This window comes from Aedes albopictus, chromosome 2 (assembly GCF_035046485.1).
Source record: "Aedes albopictus strain Foshan chromosome 2, AalbF5, whole genome shotgun sequence".
Classification (NCBI taxonomy): Eukaryota; Metazoa; Arthropoda; class Insecta; order Diptera; family Culicidae; genus Aedes; species Aedes albopictus.
In genome coordinates, this window is record NC_085137.1 from 270,070,231 (window position 1) to 270,084,341 (window position 14,111).

At 38.4% G+C, this 14,111-nt stretch overlaps 1 protein-coding gene across 4 annotated transcripts in view; it reads left to right on the plus strand.

Moving 5' to 3' along the window:
- LOC109406001 (inactivation-no-after-potential D protein) overlaps positions 1–14,111 on the plus strand; it is a 1,280,913-nt gene that overhangs the window by 71,851 nt on the left and 1,194,951 nt on the right. For all 4 annotated transcript variants that reach the window (XM_062851786.1, XM_062851784.1, XM_062851787.1 and 1 more), the window contains exon 3: positions 2,554–2,597. In XM_062851786.1, coding sequence (XP_062707770.1) covers positions 2,554–2,597 — 44 coding nt within the window. The remainder of the gene's footprint in view (positions 1–2,553; positions 2,598–14,111) is intronic.

The following is a 14,111-nucleotide window of genomic DNA, read 5'->3' on the forward strand; positions in this document are numbered from 1 at the left end:
ACACGACGCTCTCTGCGTCATTACTGGTATGGTGCCTATCAGCATTCTTATCAGTGAGGACATGGAGTGCTTCGAAATGCGCGGCACAAGAGGCATACGCAGGACTGTCAGGATGGCCTCTATGGTCAAATGGCAGCGCGCGTGGGACAGTTCCACCAAAGGAAGGTGGACCTATAGGTTGATACCGAGGGTAGATAGTTGGATTAATAGGCGCCATGGGGAAGTCACATTCCACCTGACACAGGTCCTTACAGGTCATGGTTGCTTCCGACAGTATCTACACCGTTTCGGGCATGCGGATTCTCCCGAATGCCCAGTGTGCAATGGTTTAGAGGAAACGGCGGAACACGTTTTGTTCGTGTGCCCGCGTTTTCGCACAATGCGTGACCGCATGCTTGCCACATGCGGGGAGGACACAACTCCGGACAACTTGGTCCAGAGGATGTGTAGGGATGAGTTTGGCTGGAACGCCGTTTCAACGGCTATTACCCACATCGTCTGGGAGCTACAGAGGAGGTGGCGCGTGGACTCGGAGAATGGCTAGTCCAGATGCAGTACAAGAGGTGGTCCAGGGGTTCGGAGTCGGCTTCGTAGGTCATACCGGTGCCCTGCGGTCGAGATCGACCCTTACAACGATTAAGTGGCCGCGGAGAGGAAGTCCCGGTAGCGGTGCTGTCGTGGCGTCGGTCTACTGGGTTGGATCCGAGCCCGCGGTTGGAAAGGGGTCCCCGGCAAGGGTCGGGGTAGGTGAGATCCTGCTGTCTGCAACCTACGGGTGCATCTGATAGGGCCTGAAGGGTAGTGATACCCTTCCTTGCGGGCAGGTCAGATCGGGTTGCACGTGGGCATCAGTTCTTGATGTCCGCTCAGCAGTAGGGTGCGGGCGGGGTTGACCCTGCCCGCCTTCCGAGGACAAAGGGAGTGGCGAGGACCACTCGGGAAACTGGCTAAGCGCCAGCATGCTACCGTGATGGACTCTCCAAAGCGAGTCATCGATGTTCGTTGCTGCAGGCTACGCAGCTAACCTTGTGGGTGCGATGTGCACTAGCCCCTCTCTGAAGCAATACCTTCTTGGTGGTTCCGGAGAGACGTAGGGTTTGGCGACCATAGGAATGGTTTAGTGGGTACGAGGAGAGAGTAGTCCTGGATTTTACTTTTGTTGTAGAAGACGGCCTGTCAGACCTACACTACCCTAACCTTCTGTTAGGGTGTCTGTTGAGCAGATTATCCCCCTATGGTTTAGAAGGAAAAAAAAAAAAAAAAGGGTCATGCGAATCGGTTCATCCGTTCGTGAGTTTTGTTGCCTCAAAGGGACTTCAAACTCATTTTTATATATATAGATAATGTTTTTCCAATATGCTTTGTTATGTTAACTGTTACACTGCACTCTTTAGTTACAAATAAGAAGTGATACATGTTGTCTGTATTTGAACGATAAATTTGTAGTTAGTGGAATTTATGGTTGCATTGTATTTTAGTGTTTCGTTACGGAAAGTTCTCGAGGTTGTTCAATACTTTTGTACCTTCGTTTTAAGTACACATAATTGGGGCATACACAAGCCTGTTGATGTGAATGGTAAATGAATAAATAAATAATTATGATTCCTGCTCCTGGTCAGTAGCCTGTCCGTCTCGAAGTCCGTATTCCTGTATTCCTGAAAAAGAAAGTAAGATATAGTGAATTAGTTATAATATCATATTATACAACATGAGCCACATTTAGATCCTGCATCGTACAGAGGGTAGAATTGTGCCGTAGGGTGAGCAAGGTGCAAAGGCCACCGAATTGTGAGTCGAAGATTGTTTTTTATACGTGCATTGTACTTACCTTTGAAATCCTTGAATTCACTATTTACAGTTGAAGCATCTTAATACAGACCGCTATCAAAACCGGGAACGCTTTTTCTTCTCAGCCCCCCCCCCCCCCCACCCCCCCGCAACAAGCCGAGAGGCAAGGGATATGCCTCACAATCAACGGATCCGTGTACAAATCCATGCCAATATTTTATTTATACATGATTCATCTATCGATCCGATTCTAGCGAATGCTAGACCCACTTTCAAGCTGCAGCGGCTAATTCGCTGCGTGGAAAGGATGTAATTTGTACACAACTTTTACGACGCGACTGATGTGCAGCAAAAATGATGTGATATTACAATATTTTGCTTTTTTTTTGCTGTGTGGGATCAAACCAATGACCATCCACTTATGAAGTGAACGTGAGACTGACCACTGACGTTCTGTCATAGAAAAATGAAATCAACCGGATGAGAAATAACTGAGATATGTCCATCGAAGTTTGACTAGTTTTCACAGGAAAACGGTTTTATTGTCCGATGCTGTACATAGTTGAAGCAACAATTTGCTTAGATTGAACACATCCATGTTAAAGTTTACATCGGAAGACTTTGCCACGTTACTAATTGAATTTTCAGAGCTTCTCTTTTTGTAGGTTTCTTTTGCTCTGTCGCTGCAGTTTCGTGATAGGTTTCGAACAGGATCGGTGAATTTTCCATTTAAAGTAAAAGTTTTTTTATATTCTTTTTTTCTAGCAATATGACGGTGATGGCCACAGATAACCAAGATGTTCTTAGTGGTGAGTAATACTAATCCATAAATAAGGTATTTTTTGGGGCTACTTTAGTTTGAAAATAAAAAGTGATATGAATTTTCAATGTTATTGATGATCATCGATTTTCGACTGGAGGCAAACGTTAATGATCGAGTTGGAATAATAACGTAGCTACACTCCCGATGAAAAGTTTGGGGTCACCCACTCAAAAACATGTAATTTTTTTAGGCCCATATCTCCGCCAATTTGCGTCCGATTTTAAAACCCTAGGTCTTATTCAAAAGATAATAAGTTATAGAAACTTTGAACATGGTTTAAATAAAACTTTTTCAAAAATGTTAATATGTAAACTTAAGGTGAAACTGGAAGCATTTCCTCACTTTTTACTCTATGATTTTTTAAAAAATAATGAAGCATTATTTTTGAAAACGGTCTCCGTGGACAGTTAGAGGAATGATCAAGGTATCACCTGGATTTTTTTAACTTGTTGAAAATGGTTATCAGTTTTCGAAAACCATTTTTGAACAAAATTGTGATGACTTTTTTTCAGCCAAATTTCTACTTTGCGCAGCAATATCTCGAAAAGTTTACATGAAACTCCAGTTTTTAAATCCCGTCCAAAGATAGGCAATTTCAAGAGGAAGATTTTTGTCGAAGACATAATTAGTGGAAAATGCAATTTTCTATATCAAAACCATTTTTCTTTCAAGTGAACAACAGCAGTTTTCATGGGCTTGCATGTGTGAGTAAGCAACGGACCAGCAGCAGCAGGACGGCTGAGCAAGTCAAACCAGTTTTGTTGGTTGTCGCACAAAGCGGAGACCGAAAAAAAACACACGGGAAGGTGGCATCTCGGGTGGGATAATTGAATGAAATTCTACGGCAAACGTAAAGCAGTGGAATTTTGCTGGAGCATGATCGTAACTTTCTCTTTGTGTGATTTAATTTACTCAGTGAAAGATTTTTTTTGGAAATTTTAAAATACAGCATCAAATGATGATGCGCATGTTCTTGACTAATGGCGTAATCGTTGATTGTGTGAACATAAATAATGCTGATTGAAAAAGTGAAGTGTACGAGGTCAATAAAAATGTTTGCATATGTTTTTAGCGTACGCAGGGTTCTTGCTGAGGGGGAGGCACTACAATCATGGTGCAACATATGATCATGGTGCAAAATAGAATCATGGTGTTACATGCAAATGAATTTCCAAGAAGAGGTTTCAACATGGTGTGGTGCTAATATCGCCAATTACTTCATATAGGGATTCTGGGGAAGGCTTCGGATGGTGATGAGGCAAATCAAAACCTCAATATGAAGTAATAATCTCGACTCTTAGAAACGTATCACAAACAATGGGAAAAATCGAGAAAATTATCAACTATACAAAAAAAAATGTCGTTGTGAAAGAATTCTAATGTTGAACAATTAGTGATGATAGAGAAGACTCCATACATTGAGTCAGAATGCCTGGATAGATTCGTGCACGAAATCCTGCAAGAACTCCCCCAGAAATTCTTCCAGAAATTCCTTTAGAAATTCCTCCAAGATGCCTCCAAGTATTTCTTCCAGGAATTCCTTCACGGATTCCTTCAGAAAATCCTAGAGAAACTTCTCCCAGAACTCTTCCAGGAATTCCTCCAGAATTTTTCCTGGAATTTCTTCAGAAATTCCTCCAGGGATTCAATAACGAATTTCTTCAGGAATTCCTTCATAAATTTCTCGAGGAGTTCGTTCAGACATTCCTCCAGAAATTTCTCCAGGAAGCCTCGTATATTTCTCCACAAATTTCTCAAATAATTCCCCCAGGAATTCCTCCAGTAAATGCTCCAGGAATTTTCCCAGAAATATCTCCAGAAATACCTCCAGAAACTCCTCCTGAAATTTCTTCTAGGAAAAATCCTCTAGGAATGTCTGTCAGAATTCCTCCAATATTTCCTCCAGAGTTTCTTCCAGGAATTGCTCCACGGATACCTTCTGAAAAATCTAATGCAATTTCTCACGGAACCCTTCCAGGAAATCCTCCTGGAATCCCTCGAGAAATTCCTCCACGGATTAACCGAGGAAATTCTCAAGGAATTTCTTCAAAAAATCCTCAAAAATTCCTCCAGAAATTCCTCCTGGAATTCTTTCAGAAATTTCTCGAGGAGTTTCTCCAGAAGTTCATCCAGGAAGCTTCAAAAATTTCCACAGAAATCCAGCATAGAACTCCTGCAGGAATTTTTCCTGCAATTCCTCCAGGAATTCCTCCATTATTTCCTCCAGGAATTTCTCCAATTTTTAGGATAGAGACGATCCAGCCAAGGGCTGAAACAAGACAAATCAAATTTCTCCAAAAATTCCTCCAGCAATTCCTATGTAAATTCCTCAACGAATTCCTTCAGGAATGCCTCCAGAAATACCTCCAGGAATTCCTCTAGGGATTCCTCCAGAAAATTCTCTAGGAATTCCCCCAGAGAATCCTAAAGGATCTCTTCCAAGAATTTCTGCACAGACGCTTCCAAGATTTCCTCCAGGAATTCCTTCAGGAATTCGTCCATAGATTCCTCCAGAAATTTCTCCACAAATTCCTCCACAAAATTCTCTAGTAATTATCGCCTGAATTCCTCCATTATTTCCTCCAGTGATTCGTTCAGAAATTCCTCCACGGATTCCTCTAGAATATCCTAAAGGAATTTTTCACGGAAGTTTCCCGGGAATTCCTCCAGAAATTTCTCCAGGGATATATCCATAAGTTTCCTCAGAAATGCCTCAAAAAAAAAAAAAATCATTAAGAAATTCTTTGAGGTGCTCCTCCAGACACTCCTTCAGGAATTCATCCAGGATGCCCAAAATATATCTCCAAAAATATTTCCATCAGTTCCTTCAAAAAGTCGTTCAGAAATTCTTCCTGCAATACCTCCAGGAATTCCTCCACGGATTTCTCCAGAAATTCCTAGACAAATTTCTCCCGGAACTCTTCCAGGAATTACTCCAGGAATTCCTCAAGAAAGTGCTCCAGAATTTCCTCTATAGATTTCTTCAGACTTTTCTAAGGATTTTTTCAGGAATTTATCCAGGAGTTTCTCCAGAAGTTCCTCCAGAAATTCGTCTAGGTATTCCTCCAGATAATCATCTAAGAATTTTTCCAGGAATTCCTCCACGGATTCCAACAGAAAATTCTAAAAAAAAATCTCCGGAACTCTTCCAGGAAATCCTCTAGGAATTCCTCGAGAAATTTCTCGAGGGATTCCTCCATTGATTTTTCTACCAATTTCTCTACAAATTTCTTCAGGAATTTCACCAGGGATTCATCAATAAATATCTTTAGGAATTCTTCAAAAATCATTTCAGGAATTCTTTTAGAAATTCCTCGAGGAGTTCCTCCAGTCTTTCATCCAGGAAGCCACAAATATTTTTCCAGAAATTCCTCTAGGAATTCCTGCATATTTTTTTTTCAGGAATATTTCCAGAAAAACCTACAGGAAATCCAAGAGGGATTTCTCTTGAAATTGCTCCAGGAATTCCTCCATGGATTTATTCTGTGGATCCTCCAGAGATTCCTCCAGTGATTAAACCTGGCATTCTTTCAAAATTTATTTCAGGAGTTCCTCCAGGGATTCCTTTAGGTATTCCTCTACTGATTCCCCCAGGAAATCTACCAAAGATTCCTTTGGGAATGCCTCGAGTGATTCTTCCTGAAATTCTTCCAGGGATTCCTCCAGAAATACTTCCAGGAATGCCTTCAGAAAATCCTCCAAGGATTTCTTCCAAGAATTCCTCCACGGATTCCTTCAGGAAAATTCTCCAGAAATTTCTTCCAGAACTCTTCCAGGATTTTTTTCAAGAATTCTTAGAGTACTTCCGCAAGGAAATCCTCCAGGGAATCCTCCACTGATTGCTTCAGGAATTTCTATAGGATTTTTCCAGAAATTTCTTCAGGAAATCCTCCAGGGATTCAATAATGAATTTCTTCAGAAATTCATCAAAAACTCCCTCCAGCAATTCCTCCAGGAATTCTTCCAGGAAGCCTCTTATATTTCTCAAGAAATGCTTCAAATAATTCCTCCAAGAATTCCTCCAGTAAATACTCCAGGAATTCCTCCAAAAAACCTTCAGGAATTCCTCCACAGATTTCTCCTGAAATTTAAAGGTAAGAGGTAAAATCCTCTAGGAATGTTTGCCAGAATTCCTCCAATGTTTCCTCCAGTGATTTTTCCTGAAATTGCTCCATGGATTCCTCCAGAAAATCCTAAAGAAATTTCTCACGGAACTCTTCCAGGAAATCCTCGAGGAAATTCTCAAGCAGTATCTTCTGGTATTCCTCCAGGGATAAGTTTCTTCAAGAATTCCTCAAAAAATCCTCCAAAAATTCTTCCAGGAATTCTTTTAGATTTTTATCGGAATTCTTTCACAAATTCATTCAGGAAGTCTCAAAAATTTCTCCAGAAATCCAACAAAGAATTCCTGCGGGAATACTAAGGCACGATCTCACGAAACTTTTCCAGGAATTCCTTCAGGGATACCTCCATAGAATCCTCAAGAAATACCTCCAGGAATTCCTTTAGAAAATTGTTCAAGAATCTCTATCAGAATTCCTCCAATATTTCCGTCAGGGATTCTTCCAGGAATTCCTCCACGGATTTCTCCAGAAAATCCTTTTCCGGGAATTCCTGCTGGAATTCTTCGAGGACTCCACCAGGAGTTTCTTCGGGAATTCCTCATACGTGAGTTTTTCAAAAATTCTTTAAAAAAAGATCATCAGGAATTCCTCGAGGAGTTCCTCCAGGAAGCCTTAAACATTTGTAGTTTCTCCAGGAATTCCTCAAGCAATTCTTCAGGTATCCCTCCAGAAAATCCTCCAGGAAAGCTAAAATATTTTTACAAAAATACCTCAAAGAATTTCTACGGAAATTCCTCAAAATATCTCTCCATTCATTTCTCCAAAAATTCCTTCTCAAATTACTCCTGAAATACTAGGAATTTCTGCAGGGATTCCTCCACGGATTACTCCAGGAAATCCTCGAAAAATTCCTCCAGGGATCCTTCCATGCATTTCTTCAGGATTTTTTAGTTTTTTTTCAGGAATTTCTTCAGGAAGGAATTATTCCAGGGATTCCTCCAGGAATACCTCTAGAGGTACCTGGAGAGATATTCCTCCAGACAATCCTCTATGATTTTTTCCAGGAGTTCCTCCACGGATTTCTCCAGAAAATTCTAAAGAAAATTTCTCTCGGAACTCTTCCAGGGACTCCTCTAGAAATTCCTCGAGAAATTTCTCCAGAGATTCGTCCACAAATTTCTCCAGGAATTCCCTCAGGAATTTCTCCATTGATTCATCAATGAGTTTCTTCAAATATTCCTCAAACATCTCTTTAGAAATTTAGAGAAAATTTCAGGAAGAATCCCCGAAGGATTTTCAAGAAAAATCACCTAAGGATTTTCAATAGAAATCCCAGAAGAATTTTCAGGAGGCATCCCCGAAAGAATTCCAACAGGAATCCCCAAAGATTTGCAGTGTGTGTCAGTAATTTTCTGAAGGACGGTTCTCCGAAAGAATCCCCGAAAAAAATCCAAGAAAGAATCCCTAAGCAAATTACAGATGCAATCCCCGACGTAACTCCAGGAGCAATCCGAAGGAATTCCAGAAAGAACCCTCGAAGTAACCACCTGAAAAATCTCAAAGAATTTCAGCAGGATTTCCCAAAGGAATTTCAGAAGGAATCCCCGAACGAATTCTAGGAGGAATATACACAGGAATTCCAGGAGGAATTCCCAATGTTATTCCAGGAGGAACCCTAAAAGGAATTCCAGGAGAAATCCCAGAAGGATGTCCAGAAGGAATCCTTGACCGAGTTCTAGTAGGAATATCCACAGAATTTCAGAAGGGATTCCCGAATGATTTCCAGAAGGATATCCTGGAATTTCAGGATGAATACCCGAAAAAAATCCAGAAGTAGTTGCTGTTGGAATTCCAGGAGGAATCTCCGAAAAAAATCCTGGAGTAATCCTCGAAGGAGTCCCAGAAGGAGCAAATTCCGGAATGAACCCTCAAAGTAAAACAGGAAGAATCTCAAAGCATTCCAGCAAAAATCACCAAAGGAATTCCAAAGAAAATTTTCTAACAAGAAACATAAAAGGACATACAGGGGTAATTCTCGCAAGAGTTCCAAGATCAATCTTCAAAGGAATTCCAGAAGCAATCCCCGAAGGAATTCCATGAGGAATTCTCGAAGAAAGTCCAAAAGGAATCCCTGAAAGAGTTTCAGGTGAAATCTTCGAAGAAATTCCAGGAGGAATCCCCGAAGAAGTTTCGGGATGAACCCACGAAGAAATTCCAGGAAGGAATACTCCTGAAACTGCTTCGGGGATTCTTCCTGAAATTCCAACAGCGACTACTTCTTGAATTCATCCTGGAGTTTGCTCAGAGATTCTTTTTTGGAACTCCTTCGATGATTACACCGTGTCCAATAAGTTCTCATACAAAATACAAATTTAGAAAATATCATTTTATTTCACATATGTGATTCATATTTTCAAAATGAAAACATGTATTGAAAAGCCACATAATACTGATTACATAAAGCATACAGTTTAGAATGGCTTTATTTTCTATTTGTTTTTATAGCCTAGCAGTACGCTTCCGTTTTCTGAAATCCGTTTTCTCCGGCACGCAAGAAAAATATCAGAAAAGTTTTTCATTCTACTGTAGCGAAATAGAGTCCATAAGTATAAATTTTGAGTTAGTATATCAAGTTATGTACCAAATGGATATACTAAGGCTAAAACAATACAGTTTTAGTGATGATATGGTTAGAAATTTGCAAGTAAGCTCAACTTGGGCTGATTTTCATTAAAATAACCGTTATATCAAAGATAAACATCATAAAACGTAAATTTTGGACAAAATTTACCACAATAGGAATACAAGCATGTTTTATAAGTGAGAATGGTGTGAATCAACCAGATAAGATGCACCCATGCTTCTTTAACACAACAAATCTCATTGAAACAGGTAAATTCACATTTTTGTTAAATTTACGTTTTATTTTGTACAAAATAAAACGGCTTCGTACTTTACCAAGACAGAATCCCATATTTTTTCTCTTCTGGTCATAGTTGCTACTAGCAATGGAGAGGACAGGAACCTAATTTGTTTCAACTTAAAACCATTACTCGTTAAAATACGACGAAATACCAATGAATTGGCGTGCGTGCCAGCTGAAATGGACTTACGACACATAAGCGATCAGCAGAGAAGGATAAAGGACAGTTAATTCCGAAACATATGCTGTATTTAGTGTATGTTAGTTGGCATTTCAAAAAATAAATTTACTTTGAAAATCCTAATTACAGATGTGAAAAGAATTGAATTTGATTTTGTATGAGAACTTATTGGACACGGTGTAATTCTAAAATTCCTTCGGGATTTTTTCTTGGAATTCCTTTGTGGAATATTCCTGGAATTCTTTCGGGGAATCTTCCTGAAATTCCTTTGGGGGCTAATTCTGGAATTCCTCCTGGAATTCGTTCGGCAATTCCTCTTGGAATTTCTTAGACGATTCCTCCTGAAAATTCTTCGGGGATTCTTCCTGGAAATACTATATACTTTCTGGAACGATTCCCCCTGGAAATCTTTCATGCATTCCCCATGAAATTCGCCCGCGAATTTCGTTTGATTCGGGGATTTTTCTTGAAAATCCTTCGGGGATTCATAATGGAATTCCTTCGAAGATTTCCCCTGGATTTTCCTCCTAGAATTCCTGTGGAGACTCCTACTAGAATTCGTTCGGGGATTTCTTCTGGAATTACTTCGGGAATTCCTACTAGAATTCTTTGAGATTCTTCCTGTATTTTCTTCGAGAGTTCTTCCTGGAATTCCTTCGTGGATTCCTTTTGGAATTCTTTCGGGGAATCGACCTGAAATCCCTTCGGAATTCGTTCGGAAATTCCTCTTGGAATTCGTTCGGAAATTCCTCTTGGAATTCCTTCGGGGATGCCTTTTACGATTCTTTGTTGATTCTTCGAGGATATTTCCTGGAAATCTCTTCCCTTTTCTAGAATTACCCCCAGCAATTTTTCAGAGATTCCTACTGGCATTTCTTCGGGGATTGCTTCTGGACTTCAATCAAGGACTACAACTAGAAGTCCTTCGGGGGTTTCTCCTCGAACTCGTTCAGGTGATTCTTTCTGGAATGCCTTCGGGGATTCCTCTTGGAATTCCTTCGGAGATTCCTCCTGGAATTCTTTCGGGACTACTCCCAGAAATCCTTCGGAGATTTCTTCCGACATTCAATCGGGGGTGCCTCCTGAAAATTCTTCGGGCATTCCTCCTTGAAATCATTCTGCAAAGATTCCCTCTGGATCCCCGTTCGGGGAATTTTCTTGAAAATCCTTTGGTGGTTTCTCATGAAAATCCTTCGGAAATTCCTTCTAGGATTTCTCCGGGACTTCTCTTAGGAAATCCTTCTGGAATTCCTTCGGAGATTTCTCTTAGAATTCGTTTGGGGATTCCTCCTGGAATGTCGATGGAAGTTCAGGAGGAATCATTGAAGGAGTTCCAGGAGCAACCCCCTAAGGAACTTTAGGAGAAGTCCCCGAAGGAATTCCAGGAGGAATCCTTGAAAGATTTCCAGAGGATTTTTTTTTCCAGAAAGAGGAAAAGATTTCCATTTAGAATCCCCAAGAAGAAATACCCAGCAGTATCAGCTCTATTCACTCCTCATATGCATGTTAAGTTTCACTTGACTTCAATAAAAAGGATCCGGGAATTTGATGAGAAATCCCAAGAGCGTAGCCAGCTTTTCGGTAAGGGGGGGGGGGGGGGGGGGGGGCAAGCACCCTTTGCAAATTTGTACCTACTAGCTTTTATAACTTGACTCGGCAGGATGAAATTGAGTATAATAACATTACATTTTTAAATCATTATTTAATCAAGTTCTTGGGTACATCCCTGAAAAGATGGTTGAAGGATTTCTGGAATTTCAGAAGGGACTCCTGAATGAATTTTTGAAGAGAATTTGAGAGGAATTTCTGAAGAAATCACTTGAGAAATTCCCGGAGAATCCTTGGAAGACTTCCTGGACAAATCTCTGAAAATAAACCTGGATGAATCCCTGTTACAACTCCTAAAGGAATTCCTAGAGGAAGCCCTGTAGAATCCCTGGAAAAATTCCCGGAAAAATTCCCGGAGGAATCTCTGGAAAAATTGAAAGTGTACCTGGAGAAATTCTTGTATAAATTTTGGGAGGAATACGTAGAGAAATTTCTAAAGAGACCTCATGAGGAAATCCTACATAAATTTCTGGGGGATTCCTTTGTGGGAATTCTTGGAGAAATCCCTGAAGGGGTTTCTGGAGGAATCCGTGAAGCAATTCCTTGGAAAATCTCTAGCGAGAATCCTGGAGGAATGCCTGAAGAAACTTCTGAACAAATTCCGGGCGTAAATTCTGGAGGAATGCTAAGATATGACCCAGCCGAAATTCCTGAAGAAATTTCTTGGATGAATTCTTGGAGCAATCCTTGAAAGAATTCCTGAAAAAAATCTCCAGAGGAATTTTTGGAGGAATTGCTGGAGAAATTTCTGAAAAAATCCCTTGAGAAATTTTCCAGGAGGTATTCCTGATAGAACCCTTGGAGGAATTTCTGGCTGGAGGGATCCCTGAAGGAAGGAGGGAATATCCCTGGTTATATTCGTGGGGGAATCCCTGAAGAAAATCCTGGATAAATCCTAAAAAAATTCCTGAAAGTATTCCTGGAGAATTTCCTGGAAGAATCTCTGAAGAAATCTCTAGAGGATTACCTGGAGAGGTTCCTGAAGGAATTGCTGATATAATTTCTGAAGGATGTCCACAAGGAATTCCTTGAGGAAATCCTGAACAAATGCCTGGGATATTTCCTGGAGGAATTCCTTCACTGGAGTAGTTCCTGGAGAAATTCCTGGATAAAATCGTAGAGGTTTTCCTGTGGGAGTGGGAATTGCTTGAAAGAGGAAATCTTGAAAGAATTACTGTATGAATTTCTAGAGGAATCACCAGAGGAATTCTGGGAGATTGCTATTTCTAATATTTTTCTAGTTGTGAAAAAATGCCTTGGGAAATCCTCGATGGAATTCCTGAAAGAATCCCTGGGGGAATCCTTGAAGAAATCTGTGGAGAATTTCGTGGAAGAATTTCTGAAGGTATTCCTAGAGGATTTCCTGGAAGAATCCTTGGAAGAACTTCTAGAGGATATCCTGGAGGAATCCTTGGGAAAATCCATGGAGAAATTTCTGGAGGAATCCTCAAAGCTATTCCTGATGGAAGCTCTGGAGGAATACCTGGAGAAATATCTGCAGGAATCCCTATAGGAATTGCTGACAAAATTTCTCAAGGATGTCCAGGAGCAATTCCTGGAGAAATATTTGAAGGAATTCCTGAAAAAAATCCTGGGGTAATTCTGAATAAAAAATCCCCAGGAAATTTTCTGAAGAAAATCCTGGAGCAGTCCAGGAGCAATTTCTGGATAAATTCCTAGAGAAATTCCTGGAATTATTTGTTTATGTGTTAATTTGTTTATTTGTTTATATGTTTATTTGTTTATTTGTTTATTTGTTTACTTGTTTATTTGTTTATTTGTTTATTTGTTTATTTGTTTATTTGTCTATTTGTTTATTTGTTTATTTGTTTATTTGTTTATTTGTTTATCTGTTTATTTGTTTATTTGTTTATTTGTTTATTTGTTTATCTGTTTATTTATTTATTTGTTTATTTGTTTATTTGTTTATTTGTTTATTTGTTTATTTGTTTATTTGTTTATTTGTTTATTTGTTTATTTGTTTATTTGTTTATTTGTTTATTTGTTTATTTGTTTATTTGTTTATTTGTTTATTTGTTTATTTGTTTATTTGTTTATTTGTTTATTTGTTTATTTGTTTATTTGTTTATTTGTTTATTTGTTTATTTGTTTATTTGTTTATTTGTTTATTTGTTTATTTGTTTATTTGTTTATTTGTTTATTTGTTTATTTGTTTATTTGTTTATTTGTTTATTTGTTTATTTGTTTATTTGTTTATTTGTTTATTTGTTTATTTGTTTATTTGTTTATTTGTTTATTTGTTTATTTGTTTATTTGTTTATTTGTTTATTTGTTTATTTGTTTATTTGTTTATTTGTTTATTTGTTTATTTGTTTATTTGTTTATTTGTTTATTTGTTTATTTGTTTATTTGTTTATTTGTTTATTTGTTTATTTGTTTATTTGTTTATTTGTTTATTTGTTTATTTGTTTATTTGTTTATTTGTTTATTTGTTTATTTGTTTATTTGTTTATTTGTTTATTTGTTTATTTGTTTATTTGTTTATTTGTTTATTTGTTTATTTGTTTATTTGTTTATTTGTTTATTTGTTTATTTGTTTATTTGTTTATTTGTTTATTTGATTATTTGTTTATTTGTTTATTTGTTTATTTGTTTATTTGTTTATTTGTTTATTTGTTTATTTGTTTATTTGTTTATTTGTTTATTTGTTTATTTGTTTATTTGTTTATTTGTTTATTTGTTTATTTGTTTATTTGTTTATTT